Source organism: Streptopelia decaocto (assembly GCF_964273445.1).
Source record: "Streptopelia decaocto genome assembly, chromosome: 2".
In the NCBI taxonomy this organism is placed as follows: Eukaryota; Metazoa; Chordata; class Aves; order Columbiformes; family Columbidae; genus Streptopelia; species Streptopelia decaocto.
Window position 1 is genome coordinate 12,756,351 of NC_138655.1, and position 27,306 is coordinate 12,783,656.

Here is a 27,306-nt window from a genome sequence, read left to right on the forward strand (position 1 = left end):
TTCAAAAGCGGTCTTATGCTCAAAATTCACATTTAAAAAATAGAAAAGCCAGAAAAAGTGTAACACATAAGTGTTGCTGCTGTGGTCTGTGCATCTGCTCCGTCAGACTGGGTTGGCTCCTTGCCGAGCACTGTCAAGCTCAGGAGTGACGTCCTGCTCCTTCAAACCCTTAATGGTTTGAGGCCAGGATACCTGAAACACGCACCAAATGACCAGATGTGACCTGCTGTTGCTGAAATCACTGACCTCTAATGTTCTCTTAGTGTTTTTCTTTTGTTCTCATACTGGCTGTTAAAAGATACCGTCTGTCAGAACATAAATGGTAGGGGGTTTTTGCAGATGTCTCTGGAGGAAAGCAGGTTGTCTGCTGCATGCTTAGAGGACCTCTAACAACAAATAATAAAATACAATTCTGTCTGAATATCCTGCTTTTTTCTAATTTCAGTGTGTTTTTCTAATTTTCAGAAATAAAAATAACTATCGGGCTGTTTCTAATATGCGCTGTTACTTTGCGTAATCACTTATACTAGTTTAATCTTCTAATATCATTCTAAGAATTTTTGGCTCTTAATATCATGTTATCTTTTGTAAAAATAATAAAAATGTAGGTGTGAAGCATTTTTCTTCAAATTTTAAAACTGTTACATAACATAACTGTGGGGTTTTTTTTGCGTGCTAGCAATTTGGTAAACATTTTATAATATAACAAACTGAATTTATGATGAACCAGCTAACTTTCTCATTTCATTTTGACTTCTCTAGAGAAGTTGGAGGTTGCACCACCATCTCCAGGACAACTGAGACATGGTAAAAGAAGAGTGTTTGTTGAATGTGGTTTGGTCCTTGTGTGGTCTGTCTGAGTTGCTTCGTCTTTCTCCTGCAAGTGCTGCTCTGTCCCCATCTCTGTCCTGTGGAGGAACAGAAAACCAAAGCGAGCACCAGCAGCCATCCTGTTTTTTCTGTATTTCATACACCTCAACTGGAGGATCCACCATTTACAGAAAGTAGGACAGAAAGGCGAACGAGAGCGCGCTGTTCAAAGCCGGCAGCAAACCTTGTTTTTCTGAGCCGAGCGGTGTCGATGCTGCAGCATCTCGTGGGGGTTTATGGTGTTTAAGCTTGAAAGTATTGACTCCCTTCCTGTCGCTTATATTTTAAATGAACCAAGAAGTGGGATAAAATTGCAGAGAAATTGCAAATAGATTTAGTATTCTTTATAATACCATCGCTATTCAGATTCTGTTTTAGTTTCCAAATCAGTGTATTTTTGTGGTTTTATATTCTCTCAGTGAGCAAATTAATTTAGTTGAACATTTTTGTGTTCTAAGTATCTGCACTTTTTTTTTTTGCCATAAACCCTATGGGTTCCAAAATTCTGTCAGTTGTCGTAAGAATACGAGCTCCAGAGTTTGGTGCACACATCTTGAAAATACTGGGCATATCTTTCTGCTTTTTTATTATGTTTTCGGGGGGGTTTGTCCTGTGGTGGTTTAAAAAAATATAATAATAATTTGGAAAATTATTATTTTTTTATTATTTGGAAAATGTCATACATTCTGTGCTTTAGTCTTTTAACACAGGCAAAGAAGGGATGTGTGTTCTTCCAAAGTAGTTACAGAAGTCCAAACATGTTCTAGTGCCTGAGCATGAAAGACCTTTTGTGTGACTTTGGTTTTTATACGATCATGGATTCATGCTGTCTGTGAGAAGTAAATCCAAAAGGGGCTCATACTAGTGAATTGTGGGGGTTTTTTGCGTATATGTGTGGGGGTTTTTGTGTGTGTTTTTGTTTGTTTGCTTTGGGGGTTTTGGGGTGTTTTTGGAGGGGGGGGGTCACGTGGCTGTGAGGTTCATGCACTTTTCTTTCTTCACTATTCCTACCTTTGCATCTCTGTTAGTTTATTAAATGCAGGAATTATTGTTCCCATCTGAAGTGGGGGGGGGGGAAAACCCAACTACTAAATAGCAGAATGCTTTTTAAATGTTAACAAGTGAAAAGATGTAACTTTCTAAGCTCTATTTTTAGTCAAGTAGTCCATCCCCGGTGCTGCATTTAGTTTATGATGCTTGCACCTTGAGACTCAGCTGGAGGCAATTCCCTGCAAATTCAATCTCCATCAGTAGCTTACAAACTAAAACCTGAAAGAGAAAATGGAACAGGGCAATAGAAAATCTTTTCACGTAGGATTTACTTGGAGTTTCAGGAACAAAAAGAATAAAATGCACAAAACAAAAGTCGAAAGTTGATGTCTTAATGTATTGAGGAGCAGCTTCACGTCTAACTTGTCCTCATCATAGTGCCCAAACAAAATCAAGACACAGAGATAATTAATGCTGTATGACACACGAGGGAAAAGCACCTCAGCATTTGCAGATTTAGCTGAAGGAGTTTTGATAAGAATTGCCCAGCTCCAGGCAATGCTTCTAAAATGAGAATTATTAGGAAGATGTGAATAAGATGGAACTCTTGCACAGGAATAGAGGGACTTGCAGAGAAAAGCGCTTTATTTTGAGAAAGAGAAGAACGCAGGGGATCTGCTGAGACAATTTGGCATTCTTCAGTGATACTGGAACATTGGTTGGAAGGACTGTAAATAGTATAACAGTTTATGTAGTTTTAAATTATTCTCTTAGGCACTAGTAGACATAAGTGGCTTCCATCCAAATTGTACAAATATTTGCAAAAAGTTGATTTAGCTGGTTCATCACAAGCCATTAGTAGCGTGTGTAGCAAAGGGTTTTACCAAATCTGACAAAAATGAAAAGGTCACTAATAGTAGTAGGAAAAGGATTTGGCGTATGTTGTCTGTTTCTCTTAAAGGCAATTTCAGACCGACATTTCAGTTGTTTGTGTGAACTGTCTTATAAATACTTATTCTCTCTTTGTTGCTTATTTCTTGTAGTGTTCTTCCACAATGCATTACCTTTTGTAGGGTTTGGATTTTTGGATAATGCAATTATGATTGCTGCGGTAAGTTAATGATTAAATTCTCTCATCAATTCAGCATGATTCCTGTTGTTCAAGGAGTAAATGAGAGCTTCAGGAAGACTCTGCCTCTGTATCAACTCACTAATTTCTATATTTGTTTTTCAAAGAAAGTGCCCACACTCTATTGAGCCTTTGCAGAATGCAAAGGAGTGTTGTAACTAATTTTACTGAATTGAGAAGGGACTTGTTTTTTTTCTTCTCCTGACTTGTGCTGCAAGACACATTTATGATCCTATATGTAGTCAATACATTTTTTTTGTACATACTGATGATAATGTGATTGTCACATGTTGATGATTAGGTCTTCTGGGATTTTACTGATGTGTTGCTTTCTGCTGAGTGATGCAGGTGATTCATTGCTGATGCTGATTTGCACTGCTGCAAACTGACATGTCTGAGTAACACTCCTTTCCTGTTCATTTGGAAGATGAAATGGGCTAGTGGAACAAGGAGATGGATAAAGGCCAAAGATACTGTTCCTTGGGTAGAATCAGTGGGATAATTCAGCTGGAAACAGACTGCAGGACCCACGGGGTCTCTGGTCTTGCTCCTGCTCAGGACCTGGTTAAGGTCTCTGCTCCTGCTCAAGGTCTCTGGTTAGACCTTCTCAAACCAACGTCAGCTCTAAGGTCACACCAAGTTGTTAATGATTTTATCCTGTCGTTCTTTAAAAGCTTTAAGGGCAGAGATTCGAAAACCTGTTCCAGTTCTTAACAGCCCTCGCAGTATAAAACTTCTTACAACTGGAACGTGTCTTATTTAGATCCATGCCTGTTGTCTCTCTCCCTCGGGGCACACGCTGCTGTTTCATTGTGCGGTTCAGTGGGGTTTTGTTTCTTCAACTGCAAAAATAAGGATCCATGATACTGCATTTTATTAGGTTGCTCAGTATGTGTAGAAATTTGCATTGAGAGCTGTGCATTAAGCTAAAAATTACAGTGGGGAAGGTAGTGTGTAGAGAGAGGGACTACAGTTCTGTCCATTACGTGGCTGCTATGAAACAATAGAAAATATTAAAAGAATATCAGAAGTAGGCTCTTGTCCTAGGGAGAAATGCACATGCCAGGAGGGCAGGAGCTCTGCAAATCTAGTAAAAGTAATGGCCATTTATCCTTTCAATGTTAACATAAGCAAATGTAAAAAAACATAAGCAATACTTTTGCCAGTTGAATCAGTATCATCTGTTTTAACTCCAAATCCTTCAAATAATGAAAAACCTCTTATTTTTCAGGGAACGCAAATAGAATTGTCAATTGGAGTTGTCCTAGGAATTTCAACTATGGCAGGCAAGTAATAAAAGTGTAATATGTATAGAATAAGAAGGCACATGCCTACATTTTAGTCTGACCATGGGCGACAGGGCTGGAAGTGCTTCTTCCTTGGTTTTGCAGCTGCCTTTCCTCATAGAGAAACAACCTGTGGTTGAACCCAGGACATATTCCATTTGCAGAAACAGAATTTCAGTTCAAAGAGCTTTTGAAATGCTTGTTATCAGTTTTAATCTAAAAATTTGAACCCCGGGTCACTTAGAAAAGTGTATTTGCATTTGTGTAACGGAACTGCTCTGAATGCCCTAGGGTCTGATACCTATGTATGTGTATATATGTGTGTGTAAGTTGCTGTTTGCTTGCGGTGTTCAGATCAGATCAGTGCTGGGCTCCTGTTGCTGTCCCGGCCGGTGGTTTTGGTGGCTTCTCTGCCTCCCGGTGATACCACAGCCCAGCAGCCGCCCCCCTCCTGCACTGGCCCAAACTGATAAGCTCAGCTTTGGTGCCTCTGCAGTGTCAGAGGGGAAAATAAACTGCTCGTGGATCTGCCAGCTGCAGGTGTAGCATTTCTCAAAAGCACACAGATAGCTTAACTAAAAATTGATGTAGCAGAACAAATGAACAATTTGGAAATTTGCAGCCCTCCATTGTGATGCACGACAGAAACAAGCTTATCTCACTCAGATCTGCAGTGTTTTAAGTGTATTCTTTCCAAAGTGACACAGTTCGTGCATATTTTGAATTTTTTTTATCCAAGCTACATATGTGAGTAACAGCTCGTCCCATTTCCAGTGGTGCTGCCCCCGCAGGCACTGGAGGCCTCGCGTGATGTCCCGTGTTAACTGTGGGAAACCACGTGTGGCCGTTTTTAACTCCAATCTGAAAAGCTGTTACCTCGATTTCCAGGTGTCAGTGTTGTCTTTTTCTATTTGTGAAGGTTTCTTTATCTAAGTTGAGAAAAATAATTGCACTTCCTATTACTGTTAGGGTGCTGCTGTTACTACAAGCTCTAACGAGGTCAGAGGAAAAGCTCCAAAATAAAATAAGCTTACTTCTAATCCTTTATGGAATATATACTGATAAGAGTGAGGGTCACCCGTGTGGAGGGAAGGGAGGTGGTTGGTTTTGTTTGTAGTCGAAATAATACTTTGCCACCTTCTTCTTTTCCCTCCAGCTGCTGCTTTGGGAAACCTTGTTTCAGATTTAGCTGGACTGGGGTATGTCTGCATTTGTTTTAAGAATGTATTTTTTCTTTTTCCTCTCTAGCAAACCCTATTGGCACTACCGAACTAAAACATAAACTTCTGAAATGGTTTTATTTTTTTACCTACCTCTTGAATTTTCAGTAAGCTACGTGGCTGTAGAAATGTGTTCTGCCCTTGCTAAGAAACAGTTGGGATATTAGGTGGTTCTTACCAAGGTTAAAACTGCAGTGCTGCAGTTTTGAAAGCTTTCTGTTATTACGCTATTATATATTCTAAGTGGTAAAATTAAGATTGGCATTTAACCCCTTCAGTGTATTATGTAGGTATTACTTCTAAGGAATGATGAGAATTTTTGTCACAAAAAAGTACATTTGTTAAAAGTACGTGAGCCATGTATTTTCATGCACGTTTCAAGGAGAGACTGAGCAGAACATCATCTAAACGCTCGGCTCTAAAGTCACTGAGTTGGAGCTCAAGGTGTGTTAAATGCCTTTGAATAGGAGCTGAAAACCTGTGTTCAGATAAAGAAACTCAGTTAAGCTCTCAATTCCAACACCTTTTTGAGGAAAACCACGTAACAGCGACTGTAACTGTTCGCAGGCTGTGGGAACTGGGAGGGTTTGTTGCAAGAAGATTCGTTGTGTTTGTTCCCTTGTACAGTCCCGGGTGCCTGAGCCGTCCCTGGGGGCGCTCGCTCTGTTCCCAGAGCGGGGCTGCTGAATTAGAGGTGTTGCTGCTGAACCAGTACAGATACTGCTGTGAACAGCTTGGAAAAACATCGTTTTTGTGATATAAAATACTGTTGTGATAGAATAGGTATTGTTATTCTATCACTGTTGTGATAGAATAGGATAGAATAGGTCCTTAGGTATTGTTATGCCTAGATCTGAAGACATTTCCTTCTCCTCAGATATAACAATTATTATATATCAGAAATCTTTCCAGATCTAGGCATACCTATCCATTGCTAAGAAGCAACAAATACATCTGACATAAACAGATGCAGCTGACTTTAAAAAAGGAAATTTCTGAGTAATTGGTATAAGTAAAGCTGTCTCCTGTGCCTCTGTTTTCCCACTTTCCCTCCTTTTTTTTTTTCTGTGAAGATAACCAAGCTTATTACTAACCAGTGTGTGAGTGTGGAACATTTCCTTTACTAAAGGCTGTTTATAAGCTGTGCTAAAATACAGTAGCATTCACGCCATCAGTGTCTTACTGCATCACATTTTTTCTGGAAATATTACATATTAAATCAGTGAGAAAATTAGTTACTTTACATTGCAAAATATGGCCAGAAGTCTGAACGCTTTCCTGTATTTACCTCTCAGTGGCTTTATGACTCTACCGAAGGCAAAGCTATTCATTTTAAGTGCTTCAGATATTTCAAAATCCTCACTAGAAGGTGATATCAGATCCAAAATCATTTGTTCTTATTTTCTTCCAGCCTTGCAGGTTATGTAGAAGCTTTAGCTTCACGACTGGGTCTGTCAATCCCTGACCTGACACCCAAACAGGCCGATATGTGGCAAACGCGTCTCAGTGCACACTTGGTGAGTATCCTGGGGGCAGGCGCTGTTTGCGTGGAGCCTTTTTGTTTAATGTGCCATAAATCCTTTTTGTCGCTTTTGCCATTAAATACATAGTGTCCACTGATAGTTTGCACGTTTCCTGGAAGGTTTGGTTGTGAGCAGATGTCAGGGAGCATCAGGAGACTGGATTGTTATGGGCTTGGGTGTGTTTTTATCTGCGACAAGCCATGAGTCACTAGGAACACAGACCGTGTCTGCAGTGCAGATACCTGGGCTGAGCTCTGACCACTGTGATGACACCGTTTATTTGAAAGTTATAACCCCTTAGGAGTTTACTCCTATAGGTTCTTTGTCAAATGCTTGTTACTCATATACCTGTGGTAGTATGTATTAGTTTCTAATATTCTATAATTAGCTGGGATATGGGATTAGCTTTCTCCTGGGTAAACTTTAAACATTTGAGTAATATTCACTGCCTGGGTTTACAGTTACAGAACACTTACCTTGCAGATTAATTTTCAGGATGATTACTTAATTAACATTTAAACATTTGAAGCAGTCCCTCTTCAGCAGTGAGAGCATTAGTTCATTTTGATTAAAGAAACAGATTATAAGAAACCGAGTAAAGAAACAGATATTTCTCTCAGTTTGCCAAAATGAACCTTCATGGGGAAAAACACCTTTGCACGTTTAAAGGAAGAGAAATAACACTCGCTGAGGAAAAGCAAGGAGAAAAAGAAATCTGCTTTTAGCAGTGGTAGATGAAAGCATTGAGTTGGGAAGAGCTGGTGTGCGGTCAGTGAGCTGCCCCCTAGTCTGCCCAACAGCCGAGGCTGCTGGGAGGGAGCTGAGCCTGTGGCACAGCCCCTCATTGCGCTGCCGTTCATTACTGCGCTTTCTGAGCGTCTCAACCTGCATGCTGCCATTTTGCACTTTTTTCCTGCTGCCTCAGGTTTCTCAACACTACGCACCTACTGCTGGCAATGTGGTTTGGATTTTGCCTTTTATTTCTTTCCTTTCTTGTTGACTTTTACATCTAGGTCAATTGTGAAATCTCTTCCAATGCTTTTTCTCTTGTGCCTTTGCAAACCATCATGTTTGCAAGGAGTTCTTCATTCCTGACTTAGGTAATTTGCGTTAAATACAAGCAGATACATTTATAATTGCACCTGAAACGTGGTGTAGTTTTTTTTGTTTCTTTTTTTCTCTTCCCCGTATCCCTGGCCATCCAACTAACCCTTTGAGTCTCTGTCTCCTCCCTTTCCACCTGTGCAGCTCTTCGTGGGTCATTCCCCTCCTCTTTATTCAGAATTGTCTTTTATCACGGCCCACACTGTCTTTAACCGTGTCATATCTGTCTCTCATAGATTGTGTTTCTAGTCTGCATGCTAAGAAAAATGTGGCTCCCAACCGAAAGCCAGAACAAAGGGTCTGTTTTCCTGGTTGTGTTGATACTACACAGCAAATGAGTAACAACTGATTAGTGAGAAACTTCATTTTTTCCCCCCTTTCTCTAGGGCAAAGCTATTGGAGTGACCATTGGCTGCATTTTAGGAATGTTTCCTTTGTTGTTCATTGGCGATGAGGAAGAAAAACTGGAAGAAAAAAATTAACCTTTTTACAAGACATATACAAATGTAAACTACTGTACCTCAATTATTCAATTACGCTGTCAATATTTAGGAATTAACAGACAGTAAAAAATGTATAGACTTGGGAACAAAACCTTCAGCATGTCGTTTTATGGAAACACTAATTTATTGTGGCTTTGTTGTGTTCAGTACTTATTTTTATAAGATATCATCTAACTTTTTATTTAATTGTAAATTTTTGAAGTGTTTTCACTTATGGCAACTGATGTTTACCACTCTCCCCTTTGACCTTATTCTTGAATGGATTATTACTTTAATAATCCACCGTGGATGACAGCATCACTCGAGTTGCATATTGGTTGCTTAACAGTTGTAACTGCATGACAAATCTCACTGCTGTTCATCAGGTCCTTCAATGCAGATTATTCAGGAGGTCAGTGATGAGCGATGTGAAGTCCCTCACTTTGCAGGGTGACTGGTTGCCCCCCCAGCCATCATTTTGCACAACCTTTAGATATTTCGGTGAACTACGACAGTCCAGTTTGCATTTTTTTCACTGTCTCTGAATTGTCTTCTGAGATGATCATTTTAATGCTTTGACAAGGTAAGTGTTTCCAGTGCAGGCTCCCTACCAAGTCCATTTTTAAGTGGTGTTTTAACACCTTCTGTACTTTCATATTTGTGCCTTTTTTTTTTCTCCTTTGTAAACAATATTTTGAGAATTAAGTTGAGAGATCCTTAAAGTTGTCATCCTGTGTTTTGAGTGTGGCATTAAAGAATTCAGACCAACTGTTTCAAAACCACAACCAACTTTTTCTGTTGTTCTGCTTAAAATGAGGTGTGGATAGTTGATTGGGTGGCTGAGGCTGGCGAACACTTCAGGGTATGAATGATTGCTGGCATTGCAAGTTCATAATGGGTGGTTCAATTGAAACAATAGTATGACATCAGTCTGGATTAGAGGACCTGATTTGCAGATTATAACTTTGTATTTTAAGATTAAGCCTTTGCTATTTTTTTTTTTTAATTTTTGCTGTGAGACAATTAGTAAAAAAACCCCAAACAACAAAAAAGGAGACGCAAGGCCTTTTTACTTTTTTTGCCTTTTATTTTTGCAGTCTTACTTGGTGCATTATGGATCTGACAGCTCAGTCACATGTAACTGTGCTTTTTTTATATGGTTATGAATAAATTGATTACAACTATCAAATATTCTTAATATTTCAGGATCTGACTTGCCAGCAGCATAATGCTAAACTGATAACTGTTACTTAAAAGAGAGGGTTTCTTACCTGCTTGGATACCATTTGGAGAAGACACTAAATAGAGAGGCACAGCCTGGGCACTTTGGAAGTTTTAGTGCTGGAATTGTTAGCGCTTCTGAAGTCCCAGGTGACTTTTATTTGCTGTAGGAAAGCCTTATTGTAACATGTATGTTTTATATAGCTCATTGCTTATGTCTCGGTCATAAATCAGATTTCTGTGTGTTCATTTCTAGCAGCTCTTTAACAGCAGTAGTGAACTTTGGCATCAAGCTTTAATGAAGGTGACAGTGTTGTATCTGGGTTTGGAAAAGCAGACTGTGAAACCTTGCAGTGAGTACTTGTAGTAGCCTTTACTGTACTCTGTAAATGAAACCATGAGAATCTGGACCAAACTGTAAAACTGAAATAAATCTCAGCCGGACAAGAATAGAACTGTAATGCAGATGAGTTTTGGATTGCATTTTCAAAGCTGGAAGCTTCATTAGAGAAAAACAAAACAAACCACACACAACAAAAAACCCCTCCAACTACAAAAAGAGAAAAAAAGAACCACAAAAACCACTATTTCTAGAAAATGATGCGCTCTTTCCCCAACAGATTGCTGCTGGTTTACAGTACTTCAGTGATTTTTCTTTTTAATCATGCACTCATTTGTCTTGCCTTAAACTCTAACTTCACTGCCTCTGTATGTACTTTTATTTCTGTTATGTTTCTATACAGAGCTCTAAGTATTTCCCATGTGTTCTTTTTTTTAAACTGATGTACACATTAAACCAATTTTGTGTAGCTTTTTTTGTAGCTGTTTTTGCAGTAGTTCCAACACTGTTTCCCATTACGACACTGGCATCTTCATTGGAATCTTCCAGTAGAGGCTACACCTCTCTGCTTTGCCATCGTACCAACTGGAACGCTGTTTTCATCACGTTTTTAGAGCTCATGAGAACAGTCAGGAGGCTCTGTCAGCTCTCCTAGTTAATGTTCATTTTTCAATTGCAAATGGGAGAGACCCTGTACTATTGTTAAATAGCTTGTGCATGTAAACTGAGTACGTTTTGTTGCTGTATGTCAAACTTGTAACTGCAAACAGTGCTTTTATCAAAAAATTAATGAACTAAAATATCTTCAAAGAAATTAATCATGTGTCGTCTTGTTAAACTGTTTAGCTGACCACGAGAATGTGGAGGGCAAGTGACACATGGTAAGAAATCTTGGGTGTTTCAGGCTGTTGTCTGGTATTGTAATGAAGAAGGTGAGTTCTGGGGTTTCAGTATCAGATGTACGTGGAGAAGTAAGTTGTGATTTGAGAGGAATGGTGGCTCTGCTGGAAGCCGAAAGTGGGGTCACTTGCTTTATCTCCAGGATGCGATCGCTGCTTGGTGTGCAGTGGCAATGCTGTGCCTGGGCTGTACCCGTCTCCTCACCAGGAGAGTGGAGTTTGGTTTAGTTTTGTTTTGTTTTCCTGGGTTATACAGCGGAAATTAATCCCTGATGCTCTGATCACACTTTTAAATACTATAATTGGAAGACAGGGCACTAACAAAACACTCCACTTCGTTTTCTGTTGACTTCTCTCTGCTTGATAAAAGGAAAAGCAAACACTAACAGGCTTATTCAGAGACTTCAGTATTGCTTTTTTTTTTATTATTCTATCAGTTTGTCCTATGTTAACAGGAATTTTTCACATTAAAGGGCTGGTAGACCTGAAATTGTGTTTATTTTAAAGTGCTGTCTTTTATTGTAACTTAAAATATAAATGTATTTTTGACTGTACGTTATCTCTAGGGACAAACAACATACATCTGATAAGATGGTTACCCAAATCTTCTCGCCAATATTTTCTCATTCATGTACTTTTACATAAATTATTTGAATTCGACAACGTATTTTGTATTGTCTTTAATTAAATTGTTGAACTTTATGTAAACGTTTGTACCACAGCAAAGCTCTTCTGTGTTTCTTTATTAGACCAGATGCTGGAGGGGAAATGTTTATAATATCCTGTGGGTATTCAGCCTCACTTAAGGAAACAGGAATTTATTATTTAAGTTATCAGCAGGTGGTTCTTTGTCACTGTCATAGGAGATACCTCAGTGGAGTGGTACTTCTGTCTCTTGATGCTTGAAAGAGTGATTTAAACAATTAAAATGCTTGCATGGTAAATTAGCGGTGTTTGCAATTAATATTAGTAAGAAGTCCACTTGCACTCGAACTTCTGGAATTAACTGAGTTTTTGTATGCAAACTAAGCCTTTTTGAACTTTCGAGCTCTTAATTTTGTTTCACTCCTCGGTCAGTCCCTTTTGTGGATGTCTGAGCATGAAGAAATGCTGTGAGTAAAACCTCTGTACTGGGAGGATGGTCTCGTCTCACTTTGGCAGCCTGTATGGGTGGCTGCTGTTTTACTCTCTTCTGATTGCATTCTGTATTAAGACTCTTCATTAGTGTTCAGAGAGTCTATTGCACTGCTAGCCAACACATTTCCCTCTTCCCTGTTTTATATGGTCTAGTGACAAGCTGACAGAGCAGCAGTATATAAACTGAAGACCTTAATAAACTTGAGGAATTATCATCCTACCCTGAGAGTCTCATGCCTCTGGAATTTTTTTTTTTTAACCTAAAATATTAAGAAAATAGCAAGAGCTACTCCAGGTTGCAGTTAAAACTCTCATAACACAAATTCAAGCTTCTGTTCTAAACTCTTTATTTAATGTTTGTTAAGGCTTTTACACTTGTCTCAGTGTTCAGGACAGGACTGTTGGCATCCACAGTGTTGCATCAAAATAGTATTGGGGCGGGAATGATGGAGAGTTTTGGACTCGGAATTTAAAAACCAGCCAAGATAAATGCAAAACAGATTTGACCCAGCTGTGTGACCCAACATGGTTTGTATGCATTTATTCATGAGCCGTATAGGTGACTGTGAAAATAAGTCACAACAGCTTTCATAGATTCATAGAACAGTTTGGGTTGGAAGGGACCCTCAAAGCTCATCTAGTCCAACCCCCTGCAATGAGCAGGGACATCTTCAACTCCCATCAGGTTTGGTTTGGTTTTTTTCCCCAAGTGGAACATAGGTCAACCAGCTCCAGCCTGTTCCCAATGCCAGGTGTCGAGGTTTGATTGCGGGGTGACAATAAAACCATGGCAGATGTTTTGTTAACCTCCTCTTCCCCCTCCCCCTCAGTCCCTCCCTCTCCCCCCTTCCCACTAAGGACAGGCAATCGGGAGGAAAAGAAGGACAGAGAGAAGAGAGTTGGAAAAATTAAAGATGTTTTACCAATGCTACTAATAGAAATAGAGAAAAGAATACAAAATATACAAAACCAATCTTGAAAGTCCCAGCAACTGCTCCGGCAGATGTAGGGCTGGCACCCGAAGTCCTGACTCTGCAGCCAACCAGAACTGGATTCAGTCTGTCACTAGGCCTCAGTTCACGGGGATGACTCACAAAGTCCTCTCCTAATGTCGGCCATAAGGAAAAGGGATGAGATCCTTGTGATCTCCCACTTTATATGAAGTATCACGTGAATGGGGCGGAATACTCCGTCAGGTTTTGGTCACCGGTTTCTCGTTGCCCCTCTCATGAGATGTACATCCATCCTTATCAGTGACCTTGCATTCCATTGCTATGTTTACCAAAACATGTATCTGTTTTTTCAGGAAAATGCGGCTAATAAGAAGGCTTTAGCTGACAGGAGAATTCACTAGAAGAGAAACTTGTTTTTAACAAAACCAGGACACCATGTCTTTGAAAGTTGCATGGAGAACAGAAATTGCTATTGACACTTTTGCTGTGCTGCAGCAGTGATATCCCTGACACTTTTCCCATCCCGTAATCTCGATGCTTAGTGTGTTATGGAAGATAAGAGTTGTTAACAAGATTGGGCTTTGAACCTGAAGACCATTCATCTGGAAATGTGGATCACCCTGTTTTGAACAGCAGTGCTTAGAGTCTCAAGGAACTTCTTGACATCTGCTTGTGTCCCAGGGTCAGGGTGGTTCCACCTGCTAATGTCAAATTGAATTGAAAGTTGTTGTGGATTTGGTGAGTATCTGTTGTCCTCAAGAAGGGAGAACACTGTTTGTGTTCAAAATGAGATTTTAAAATCTAAGGTGGTGGTGTAATTTCTCCAGAGGTGCATTTGGCGTCTCTCTTACACTGAGAGTTAAGGAACAGTGTGTTACCCGATTTCATGGTTGAGGAGAACGGTATTAGATAGACGCTGAGCTCTTTCCATAACTATCAGCCAGATCCAAGGTGTTTAATAGTTGCAGGGAACCTGGGCCTCACCACCTTTATGTGATTTAACAGGAAGAGAGCGTTTCTGTGTATGTGTGCAGAGACTAAACTGCTGTGAAACGGAAATTATTTGAGATTTTAAACCTGATGCCTTTTGTGTACATTTTGCATTCTGCTCTTGATACTTTATTTATCAGACTGTCTTATTTGTATATCTTTAAACATGAAAAGGGCGTTATACTTCTGCCTAGAGGGTTTAAGCCCTTCAAAACCTGTAAGTATTGACTTTACTTATCAGTAAATAGATTATTTTGCAGCAGATTATGAAGTGTACTGAATGGGCCCATTCACTGGTTAGAAAACACGTATCCAGGGAGTAGGTTTGGCCACGTTGTACCTGCAGCTGCCATTCCTGTTGGGAAGAGGTTGCCACTGAGCAGGATGGCAGTGCAGTAACACAGGGTCTGTTGTTGTCTCCACACAGCACCCTTGCTTGGATTTGGCAGGGTTTTGCCCTGTGGTGATACTATCTGTTTTTGCTGAGAAAGGCTTATTTGTTACTTCCAGGTAGGAACAAGGAGGAAAGGGAGGAGAATGGGATTCTGACGGATCATTTTTCACTACATGGGAAAGAGAAATAACTGTGGTTTGCATTCATGCTACTTCCTTGCTGTTCTCTGTGCCTCAGAGTGCTTTTAACGGGCTGGGGGTTTGGAAGAAAGAGCTGATGAGGCTTCATTCCCCCAGTGTGTTTTTTCTGTACATCTCAGCTGTTGAGCGGCCAGTAATCCCTGCATAGAAGTGACTGTCAAAGGAAAAATGAGAGTAAAATACCCCTCTTTTGAGCACAGGAGTCCTTGAATAGGAAGAGGAGAATGATTACAGGTGATTTACCTTTGCAGTACAACTGCCTGGCTACCAAAGACCACATCAAAAGCCAGTTAATCATAAAAGGAAAACAGCCCCTTTTTGTGAAGGTTCAGATAGGCTTTGATGCAGGTCTGCAAGTGCCTTTTTGTCTGTGTGGCCTTTCCTGATGAGTTACTTGCCCCATTTTGTGTATGAACACTGAGGTTGATGTTTTCCTTCCACCCACTTTTCCCTGTGGGGCCCCCAAAACCTGTAAGGGATGGCTGGGAGAGCGGCTGTGACTGGAACCATTGTGTGTGTGGGGAAACATCCCATGAAGAGGTGGTGCTGTGAGAGGCAGCCCCATCTTCATTTGTAGTGCTCCTCAGTGGCCTTGTAAAGGCAGGTGCGACAGATCCTCTGGAAAAAGACATTATTTTGTGCGACTGTGTTAGTTTATGCCAAGAGTTGTTATACTGGCAAGCTGAGGAACAGTGCAGTTCCTCACGCAGATACTACAAAAAGAGGAGGCTACCTACACTGGAAACCTTAACATCTCTTAGAATAACCATCTCCTTATCTCTGCAGTAGATGAATGGGTTGGCTGTATGTTTTATCAGATTATGAAGTCCTGGGAAAGGCAAAATGCAGTTGCAGGTGGTGTTTCTATGGGTCACCCAGATGGTGTGTGAATGGTTTGGGTACTTGTGAGCTTGCTCATTTGCAGATACCATGCAGGCTTCAAGGCTCAGTTTTCATATATGTTCATGGGATTCCTTGAATGGGATTTCTCTGCGTAATGTAGACTTCCCGTGTTGCAGCTGGGCAGCTTCATCTGAATCAATGTACTGGCTTTGCGTGGCAAGATTTTGGTAGCAGGGAAGCTAATGGGGTGGCTTCTGTGAGAAGCTGCTAGAAGCCTCCCCCGCGTCTAACAGAGCCATTGCCGACCGGCTCCAGGACAGACCTGCTGCTGTCTGCAACTGGAAGGATAGAGGAGAACATTACCTCTGCTCCACATTCCCTTACAAACCATCCTAAGGCTCTGAACTCTCTTGATTGCCTTTGGGCTATGTGTTACAGCTTCATTGCCACCCACATGGAAGAGCAATAATGGGTTATCATTTGTTGTCTGTGTTTCACTTTCATTAGGGTCTGGCAATTATTAGTATGCTTTATTTATCACAGAATCACAGAATAGTTGGGATTGGAAGGGACCTCTGGAGATCATCCAGTCCAACCCACCTGCTAAAGCAGGTTCACCAGAGCAGATCACACAGGAAAGTGTCCTTCTCCAGAGGAGGAGACTCCACAGCCTCTCTGGGCAGCCTGTTCCAGGGCTCTGGCACCTCAAAGGAAAGAAGTTTCTCCTCATGTTCAGATGGAACCTCCTGTGCTTCAGTCTGTGCCCATTGCCCCTCATCCTGTCGTTGGGCTCCACTGAAAGGAGTCTGGTCCATCCTCTTTACACCCACCCTTGAGATATTTATGAACATCGATGAGATCCCCTCTCAGCTTCTCTTCTGCAGCTCTCTCAGTCTCTCCTAGTAAGAAAGATGCTCCAGCCCCCTAATCATAATATGATTTTGCCATTTCCTTTAAAAGACCTTCCCAGGCACAATGGGAGATACAATGGTAGCTACTAGTTCCCTGCGTGGTAACCGTGCTGGTTTCGTAGATTGTTTGCTTCTTGCTCTTTGAACTAAACCTTCTGTTGCTTTCTCTTATGGCATCGATCTTGTGTATGTTATGGTGAGGTGGTCTTGAATGTTGTCAAGAGACTTTTTCATATAGTCCACCACCAAAATAACCTGGCTTGTGTCATCATTTCATGCAAATCCGGTTAAAAATGTTCAGATGAAAGCCCTTTATAAGTCTCCAAGATACACTGTGACTCACAGACATGTGTGATCTGGTCTAGTAGAGTCATGGATCTCTGTTTTGGTTCCTGTAGTTTTTTTAGGAAGGATTTAGGACATCACCTGCCCCAGCTCTGTGAGTGGGGTGGCTGGGACTCTGAGGCCACACGCAGTCCATAAGCCTGGACACGGCAGTGCAGGAGACCTGGAGTCCACGTTCCACCAGTGCCACCAGGCGCCCTGGGTTTTGCCACATTGACAACTCTCATGAGCTCAGGTGAAGTCGACAGTAATTCCCGTGGTCGGTGGAATTCCTGGTGGGGCAGAACCCATGGCTTGTGCCTCCAGAAGCAGAGACCAGAGGGCAAGTGTGGAGACTCTGAGCCGGGAAGTCGCTGCTGCCAGGATACGTGTCTAAGGAAGAGTCGGCTGCAGAACAGCCAGTGTCTTCTGATGTACGAGGGTTTGTGTCCTCTGATCTCAGCTACGTCTGGAACACCCTCGTACTCAGTGTGCTCTGTGGTTTTTGCATATTTTATCCCACATCCTCATCTTATCTTATTCTAGGTAAATTTTGCTGGTAACTTCCTTTTGGTGTGTTGGCATTGGGGCATTTGCTCTTATTTCCTCCAGGTTGTAATAAAATGCAGAGGGAAGGATGGTGGCACAGAGGGTTAGAATGAAAGGTGGGAGAGGTCCTGCATTTTCTCAACATGTTTTTTTTCCTTTGCTTAGGTGCTGTGGAGATGTGTAAATGTTAGGGGAAAAAACAAAAGAGAAAAAACCAAAGCTGTTGGTGCCGCTGGCCATGAATGACTGTTCTGGCTCCCCCCGACAGTCTCGTGTCTGAGATGTTGCAGGCATGGTGATGCTATAGTTCTTTTGCAAACTCTGGTCTACCGCTGCGGTATGTTTTGCTTTCAATAGAGTTTTTATTGTTTCCCTAACCTTTGTTTTTTACTGTTCTCCAGTTTACTGCTTTGAATTAGTACTCCAGTGTGTCATACTAAGTAGTTCCTCCCTGTGGTTGGTGTATATACACAGTGAAAAATGTTCATAGATTGAAAGTATATCCTTTCTTTTAACCATTCTTAGTCACTAATGAAACATGCTGCTCTTTCTGTATATCACATTAATCCTGAATAACGCTATCCTCTCTGCAAGTAAATAACCTCCATTTTCCTGTGCTCATAAACACAGGATGGGGTATTGTGGGGATTGCCACTAGATAACTATAACAAATAGGAAAATTTTACAGCTGTTACTTTTCCTTCCTCCTGATGCTGCTGTCTGTGCCATCAGAGCTGTCTCAGCCTTCATTACTGCTCAAAGCAAACGTTCTTCATTTTCTCTCACCTCTGAATTTCCAACCCCATTGACTCCTAACACTAAATGGTTGTTCCCATTTCTTTCCACATGTGCAATTAGGTTTTATTTTGTATTAAAAATGTTTGAATTTTCTCCTAAACTCTTTGAATCCTTCTTATAGTCTCCTGTCACTAGCAGAAGTGTGAGCAGCAGTTGAAGGAAAAGTGTATTTATTTATTTATTAACATCAATGCTTTTCTGTCTAAATGCCAGTTACATCAATCTGTCCTTATTTTTGGCATTACTGACCACCCATGCAAAGAACAGCATCAATATTTTTTGCTGTTTGTTCTCCACAATCTGTGGTGGGGTTTTTTTTATTATTTTCTAGCATTTTTTGGCCACATTTTCAAGAACTATTGAATGTTTAACCCACAAGATGAAACTCTGTGGTTTTGCTGATCTTAGAAACAGTGAATCAATTTATAAAAACTGGCAGTTTTGTCACTTGCTAATGTTGCTGGTGGAAGCTACGGCACATCAGCTTGTCGCTCTGTTTGGAGGGTGGGATTTGTCTCACTTAACTGTGACTGTATAGATGCCTCTGAGCCGCTCGAGAGAGTCAGACGGACGTCTCCATAGGATGCTCGTGCTTTTGAAGAGGAAGCTTAGCTGGATAAATTATGCCCCAAACTTTAGACTTGTGGATGGAGGTGAGGCAAATCCAGTGGTGGCACCTTGTGGCTTCTGAGCTGCCCGCAGGTTCGTGGCTCCTCAGACCTGGGTTCTGTGCTGGTGGGACATCGTGTGGTGGGCTCTGGGGGTGGGTTTGAAGGTTTGCTGCCCGGTCACCTGCGTCCTGGGTGAAGGTGAGCCAGAAAAGAGCATTGTGCATCTGAGTCACTGCGGTGAGCCAGCCCAGGGAAACGGGTATTTGCAGATCTGTTGAGTAACTCCAAGGGTTGTCCCACCTGCATCTCCCTGACTCATGTGGCTCTTGGCTGTGTGATGGTTTTTGTACGTTGCTTGTAGTGTCTGGAAGATGAGCAACTCCTGCAGTGTAAGTTAAGAATAATAATGGTGGGTGAGACAATTTATTTTAACATGAGTGTGCTGCAAGCTTGGAGCAAACTCAAAGCTGTAATAGAATCTTTCACCTTCGGGACTACTAAATTGAAAATAAGGGCATTATTTCTAGTTGTGGTGCGGGATTGGCGGACTGACATTTCTGTTGGCAAGCAACAAAAACCTGCTGTCCTTCACTGGAAAGAGAGGGAGGCTGTTATGTTCTTGGCCTGAAAGAAATACAGTGCCTCATCTGTGCTGGAGACTTGCCCCAATGTCTTAAATCAAGTGATTTTTGGAAAAGCAGCTGAGATTCTTTGCTCAGCTGCTTTTATAGTCTCTAGTTCTCTGTACAGCTGGGAAAACTGGGCCAGAACAGATACTGGTAATGGTGTATCGGGTCTTTTAGGCAGTTTAAAGCAAATTTGGCAGGGATGTATCCAGAACACACCAGAAAACGGAAAATGCGCTAAGACTTGCTTGACATTCATTGAATTGATGACGTGGCCTCAGTTCGATGGCTGCTGGTCTGATTCTCTGCCGTATGAGATGGATAGGTTTTATTAGCAATGGGAAATATTCATATAGGGTGCACGACGGGTGTCTGGGGAAAGGGGGAGACCCCTTTTCCTGGACCATAAGCCACAGTTAAGCTTGAGACTAAGAAGCAGCTGCCACAGGATGAGCACCCGTTGTGTGCAGAGGACACATCTACCTGGGACAAGCCTCTGATGAGGCCTGTGCTGAGGCCACACCAATTAATTTCATGAGACTGGCCCTTTAGCTAGTGGTTGATAGGGCCTATAAGATTCATACATAGATAAGAAGCATCTAAGCATAGATATGGTGCATTCCTGCCCTTTACAATGCGGTACGTTTATCATTTGTCACTTCACTTGGGATTTTAACACCAAAGTGTGTATGTAAGTGCTAAGGGTCCAGTCTGTTGAAGCTGAAATCACTCAGATAAGAGAAGACACTGTGCAACATCTCCTTGCAGAAATGTTCTGGATAAAGGATTTGTGGTAGCACCAACACCAAGTAAGGTGTGAGTGTTCCTTTAACCTAGAAGATGAGGGCTTTTCATGGGCACAGGATCATTTTGACTGAACAAAATAAAGGTTCCTTCTTATGATGTGGAAAAGCTGGCTTTTCTGTCACAAACATGATAGATTCTGGCATGACATGGAGACCGCAGTAAGTTTCCATCCCTATTGTCTCAGTGTGTCCTCTGCCTGTCTGATACCTTCATCTGTCCACTCATGGCTGTAGACCCCTTGCTGACCTGGTGTTTGGCCTGTAGTCGTGTGGCTGGTGCTGCTGCAGAACCTCATTCCTTGAGGAGCTGCTGGCAGACAGCATCAGTGATACCAGCCAAGTCTGGCACCAGGAGAGATCTGGGTTCAGACCAGCAGCATGGAGCTGTGATGCTTTTAGAAATCAGTTTGGCACCGGACACAAAAATAACTGTGATCGCAGCACTGTGCAAAGTCCAGCTCCTCATATTGAACCCTCAGTGCTGTGGATGGGAGGCCTGGAAAATTGTCAGAAACCCACATCTGGCATAAAATGAAAGAGGAACGGAGCCAGTGGGGAAGGGGAGGCAGGAGGAAAAGTATCACTGGAAGTCATGGTGGTTGAAATGGGATCTAAGATGCTGTGTACATGTGAGGGATGGCTGCTGCTGTGGAGCTGTACTTAGAGTGCAACGGATGGATGGGTCAAATGGGGAAGGGTGAGAGAAAACATTATTTAGGTGTTAAAAACTGGGCTGATGGGGGGCAACAGTGATGAGTCGGCAGGATAGAGTTAGGGAAATGAAGGAGGACTAACAATTGGCTTATAAGAAATGAAGGAAAGGAAGAAAAGGGAAAGAGAACATGCTTCAAAATCTTATCAAACGAACCAACTATATTAAAACCTTGTGCGGGCATGTGGTCCTTTATGGATATTAAGGCGGCGAGAAGGGATGTGCTATGCCAGTACTCTTTGAGCTCTGATGGTGGGTGTTGCTGTGAAAATCAGAGATGCTTTTGTTGATGAGCTTTAGAGACTGTATTTTGATGCTTTGATTAACCTACTTGAAAAGTTTTCGTTCTGCGCGGTTTTCTTCACAGTTTCAGGGTTTTCTTTTCAAGTTTCGTATGACTTACTTGGCAGAGAGGTGCAGTTTTCTTCATTTCAAAATGGAAATTGAATAAATTGGGGAAAAAAAAAATCTGTACAGCTCAACAGCAGATAGAAGCCAAGAAATTTCCCTTTCGACTGGCTTCAAATGAAGCCATCTTCATTAATGTGTATTTCAGAACACTACTTAATCTTCATCATTAGTGTTATCATAGATGGTGGATTTAATTCAAGAGATAAAAAGGTTAAGTCAGCATATGAATGGCTGTGATATATTCCTTTCACCGAAGTGAGCATTCATCTTGGTGACATCTCTGTTGGAGCTCCAGGAAATGTACTTTTCCAGGGGAGTTTTGGTGAGGAACAGCTACTTGCCTGACTGTTCATAATACAGACCTCACTCTGGTGTTATGTTAGTTCTTCTTAAGAAAGGCATGAATGTGTGTTGTTTTAGATGAGCATTATAAACTGAACCACAATTCAAGGATCATCTTTAATTGAAATGTAAAATAATGTCATTTATCCTGTGGTACATGCATGTCATTTCTCAATAGTTCCAATTGAATTTGGATAGCCTTCTACACTGATGACGGACAAGTGGAGGGTGATGGATGTTGTTTATCCTGCCTTTAGCAAGTAGATGGTGAGGTGGACTGAAAACTGCCTGAGCAGCTGGACCCGGCAGTCCAGTTGGTTACCAGTGACTGGTCAATACTGGGCCCAGTACTGTTTAACCTCATCATTAATGAACCTGGATGATTGAGCAGAGTGCTCTGTCAGCACATTTGCAGATGATACAAAACTGGGAGGAGTGGCTGATACACAGGAGGGTTGAGCTGCCGTCCAGAGGGACCTGGACAGGCTGGAGAAATGTGCTGACAGGAACCTTATGGAGTCCAACAAAGGGATATGCCACATGTCGCCCCTGGGCAGGAGTAGCTCCATGAGCACTGCAGGCTGGAGCCAATCCCAGAAAAGGCTCTTGGTGGACACCAAGTTGACGGTGAGCCAGCAATGTGCCCATGTGGCAAACTTGGCCACCAGCTTCCTGTGCTCTGTTAGGCTGGGCATTGCCAGCAGGGCAAGGGAGCTGATCCTTCCATTCTGCTCAGCCCTGGTGAGATATGTCTGGGTGCTGTGCCCAGAGCTGGGCTCCCCAGTATGAGAGAGACATGGACGTACTGGAGTGATTCCAGTAAAGGCCACAAAGATGGTTGAGGAACTTGAGCATCTGCCACATAAGCAAAAGGCTGAGAGAGCCTGGAGAAGGGAAGGCTCAGGTGTGAATACTTGACTGGGGAGGAGTGAAAAAGAGAGCCAGATGGTTCTCAGTGGTTCCCAGTAGCAGGACAGGAAATTCCATTTAAACACAAAAAACTCCCAACATTTTATTCTGAGGATGCTCAAACACTGGAGCGGGTTGCCAAGAGAGGTTGTGGAGTCTCCATCCTCAGAGATATGAACGCCTGACTCGAAGCAGCCCTGAGCAACATGCAGCTGACCCTGCTTTGAGAAAGGGGTTGGACTAAGCCATCTCTGGAGGACCCTTCCCACCTCAGTCTTGATGCGATTTTCTGGGTAGGATATATATTTGTTAAAACTGCAACTGTTCCAAGGGTTTTGGTGGCGGGGGGGCGGGGAAGAGAGAGAAAACAAGCACTGTGTAGCTAAAAGTTCACTGGTAATTAGAGCCTGGAAACATCACTATGGTCAAGTCCCCGTTTTACCTCTTAGAGGATTCTCTGTTCTTGCCAGAGAAGGAAGGATGCATGTTTTGAATTACACTGGGAGGGTGTTGGTTCTTGAAGCCTGGTTTGGAAAAAGTGTCTTTCCATTTCCTAGTGGGAAGAAGCTCCTGCAATTAGCACAGGATGTGCTTGGTGTTACCTGTGTGAGGGATGTACCACAGCTGGGGGGATTCCTAGGAGAGCTCGTGTGCTTCTCTGCCTCCTTTCTGGCAGCAAGCAGGACCTTTTTTACTTCTTAAGTGTATCTTTGATTTGCTGCTCATTCCTGTCTCTCTTCCCTTTTCATGTGTGTTGGCTTAGGGACATGGTTTAGTGCTGGACTTGGCAGTGTCAGGTAACAGGTGGACTTGATGATCTTAAAGGTCTTTTCCGACCTAAAGGATTCTGTGGCTCTGTGGCTCCAGGTCGGTTGGCTCTGGGCAGACTGGGCTACAACAGCTGCAGGGTCTGATCTCTCTGGAATGAGTTACTTGAGCGCACGTGAGAAATGCAGCCTAATCCTTCTGTAGCTTGCAGGGCTTGGCATGAAATAGCTCTTCTCCTACAGGCCAAGTTCATCTCATTGCAACCACTTAACATTATCCCTGCCCTCTGGGCCGTTCTCCTTCTGAGAGCAGTTATTTTCTCATCAGTGCTGGAGAATATTGATCAGTGCAGGATAATAACTTGGCAGCTTTTAAGGGCTCTTTCTGAACTGTAGGTGACAGCAGTGGAAATGGGTATTTCTTCTTGTCTGGAGAGGAGAGAGAAGAAAACGGAAGAATTTTGTTCTAAACCGTCTTCAATACTAATTTATAGTTTGAAGAGTGGCTGAGATGGGGATATAATCTGCAGTTGACTGGTGGTGGGCATAAGGAAAAGGCTGGTTGTAATGTAGGTGAAAAAGATGGTAGCAATTGGAGCTTCTGAAATACCATCTGTTAAATAGTAATATTGGTTTCCAGGCACTCCACTGGTGTAATTAACGTGTGGGTTGTGGGACTGCAGCTGGAGAAGAGAATTTTCTTCTAAATATATTTATCACTGTAAATCAAAAAAATGGAGGGAGACTTAAAAAAAAAAACAAAAAAAACAAAAAAACAAAAAAACAAAAAAACAAAAACAAACCAAAAACTGTTGCTTTATGCAAATATTAGATAAAAACCACCTCTTGCGCACAGTGAGATTTTAAAGCTGCTGGAGAACATAGAGGCTGTTATTTAATTGCAAATCAACCCTGTTTTTCCCGACTAATTCTGCTTTTCATTCCTTTGCTGCGTTACGATGTGTGTGCATTGTGGGGGAGGCCATCAGGCAGCTGCGCCAACAACGTCTGGTTAAACTGTCAAACCCAGAGCCGCTGGGTGACCTTGGGAAACGCACGAGTGTGACACAATGAAAACGCTTTTTTGTTTCCAGCTGTCTGCGTTAGGCTCCTGGATCTCAGGTTTCTTTTGCAGTCAAGACTTCTGGGTCGCTCTGGAAGTAGCGTGAATCTGCTATACCAGAACCTGAGTCTGAGCAGAGATCCTGCGCTAAACCTGTACCTTGGGAGTGTTTAAAATGATGCTTGTTCTGCACAATTTTCCAGGTGAGCAGTAGAAGCTTTAGGCTGATCCTTCCCCACAGGGATGCAGGGTTGGATTACTCCATCAAGGAAGAAATCCTGCTGCCTCTTGCATAGACGAGGAGATAGACCCTTTTTATTTTTATGCTTTCCTCTCCAACTCATGGCAAAGTCATCCCCTTGGCATTTCCCTGCCCAGCACCTCCAGGGACGGGTGATGAAGAGGTAATTCCAAAGGGGCAGAGAATGATTCAGGATGGGCGTGTTTCCCCATATTTCCTCACACTGATGCTCAACCCTGTGGCACCATCTCAGCACTCGGATAACGTTCAGCAAAAGCTGGTGAGAGCTGTTGTCTCTGGAGTCAGGCTGGATGCTGGGAAGGCTTTCAGCTGGACTGGAGGTAGCACGAGAGAAGGGTCAGGTTCCAAAATATAGGAGAAGAACAGAGGATGGTGAGACAGTCGACGATTGCTATGAATATTTTGTATGGTGGGAGGGTCACTTGGAGTGGAGCAGGGTTGGATCCTGAATACTTTTGGACATCTGGATTGACCTGAACATGACATTTAAAGGAAAACAAGATTTCAAAAAATGTTGAAACTCAGAGGAATTGCAGGTAACAGGCAGAATGACTCCCGATCATTTGTGCTTGCAGATTTAACCCAATCAGACAAAGGATGCTTCATATGCAAACTTGAAATAAACTGGTTTAAATGCTTTGGTGGTATTTGAACCCTAGAAATTAAGGATTCACCCAGGAAGTGTCTCAGTTGTACAGAGACTTTCCTTGTTTCTTACAAATGCTTTTGTGTGCGTCCTTAAGGCCTCCCAGGGGCCAACTGATCAGCATGAGACCCCTGCAGCTGTGGCTGGAGCTTGGGATTTGCTGTTTGCAAGTGCAGCCTTGTCTTAAGGGAGCTGCACTGCTGAACAAAGCTCCTTCCCATTGGTGTCTGAGGACGCCTTGGACACTGAACACTTAACGTGAAATGAGACTGGTCTTGGTAAACACTGGAAAATTGTTGCTGACAAGTGTTTGACAATTTGTAAACAAACAAGAGATCATAGAAAGTGAGGGCCATGCCTGTGTTTTTGAAAGTAAATGTAAATATTAGGCTTAGAGAGAATCAAAATTGTGTTGCAATCTGTTCTTCAGGCTGTTGGTGACTAGTGTTTCATGAAGGCTTTCCCATTTGGAGTAATCATCTGTTGTGCCTTTGTACAGAGGCTTTTCAGGTTGTCACCTGTCCCCAGAGCTGGTCAAGACTGAGAAAACAAGAAGACCAGATGTGAGCAGAGGTCGATATCTGATACAGAATCATAGAATCGTTTCGGTTGGAAGAGACCCTCAGGATCATTGAGTCCAACCACAGCCTAACTCTGGCACTAAACCACGTCCCTAAGAACCTCATCTAAACACCTTTTAAACACCTCCAGGGATGGTGTCTCCACCACTTCCCTGGGCAGCCTGTTCCAGTGCCTTTCTGTGACAAATTTTTTCCTAATAGCCAATCTAAACCTCCCCTGGTGCAACTTGAGGCCATTTCCTCTCATCCTATCACTTGTTACTTGGGAGAAGAGAAGGAACAGCCCGCCGGAACATCATGGTGAGGATGAGGTGCTTAAACCCATCTTCAGAAGTAAGAGCCCGTGAGACCAGCAGCATTAAGTACTGAGAAATCACGAGCAAGAGTTACTGATTTGGATCCTCTTGCTCTACTAAGGGTGCTGATAAAAATGTATTTATTAATAGATGCCTGTGATAATTAGAAAAGATAATAGTGTGACTTAGTTCCCGTGCAAGGGTGAAAGCAGGTGTCCAGAGGGCCATGTGGCCGTGGCAGGGAAGCGTGCTGTCACCCGTCTGTTGGTGGCTTGGTTACAGCCTGGTCTTGAAAGGTGGGAGAAAGAAAAGGAGTCAGGTAAGAGAAACTTCCAGAGATCATCTCAGAACATCAGGTCTTTGGCGAAGATAATGTGTTTGGGGCACTGTAAGACCAAACACAGATGTGTTGCTGAGTTTAACCTGGCTGAGATGCCTGTGATGTTTTTTGTTGCCTTTTAGATGAGGTGTATTTGAGAACAAATAGTATTTGGAGGCAGAAGGAGGAATTTACAGCTTGGTGAGCAATTATTTGTATTTTTCGTAACCTCTGTCTGCACTGCTGTAAAATCTTGGGCATCGCTTTGGAGGTTTGGGTATAAATCTGAATAAATTAATAGCGAAGAGGAGCACGAAATGAAAATACATGAACCATTAGTTATATATTTGAAGACAGAGCAGCCTCTTGGGTCTCGCCAGCAGGTTCTGGAGCAGAACTCTATTTGCGCCAGGGCTGCTTGGCAGCCGAGCCCTTGAGACAGACCCGACAGGCACCGCAGTGCTCGTGCGAATCAGACATGAGAGTCTCTTCCACATTTCTGAGAATTATGGGCTGCTTTCATTGGTGTGATCCAGGTGTTTCCTACATTTGTCCTGCAAGCCAGCCACCCCACGCAGGTGAAGAACCAGAACCAAGCGGTATTCATCACTTGCAGGTGAGTGTTTTTAGTGGTTTTGTGTTTTGCAGCAATTCACAGCTACCTGCAGCTATTAACGAGAATAAATCCAACATGCAGGTGGAATAGTTTCCCAGTGAAGAGTGAAATTTCATCAAAATGGAAATGTTTACCTGATACCTGCTGATTTTTATGGGGCTCTATCTGGAAGATCT

General features: G+C 42.4%; 1 protein-coding gene across 2 annotated transcripts in view; it reads left to right on the plus strand.

Annotated features, from left to right (window-relative positions):
* TMEM65 (transmembrane protein 65) overlaps positions 1 to 11,728 on the plus strand; it is a 34,602-nt gene extending 22,874 nt beyond the window's left edge. For both annotated transcript variants that reach the window (XM_082047128.1, XM_082047129.1), the window contains 6 exons: positions 763 to 807; positions 2,904 to 2,971; positions 4,221 to 4,275; positions 5,432 to 5,474; positions 6,907 to 7,012; positions 8,509 to 11,728. In XM_082047128.1, coding sequence (XP_081903254.1) covers positions 763 to 807; positions 2,904 to 2,971; positions 4,221 to 4,275; positions 5,432 to 5,474; positions 6,907 to 7,012; positions 8,509 to 8,604 — 413 coding nt within the window. In that variant the 3' untranslated portion in view covers positions 8,605 to 11,728. The remainder of the gene's footprint in view (positions 1 to 762; positions 808 to 2,903; positions 2,972 to 4,220; positions 4,276 to 5,431; positions 5,475 to 6,906; positions 7,013 to 8,508) is intronic.
* Positions 11,729 to 27,306: the final 15,578 nt, after the last annotated feature.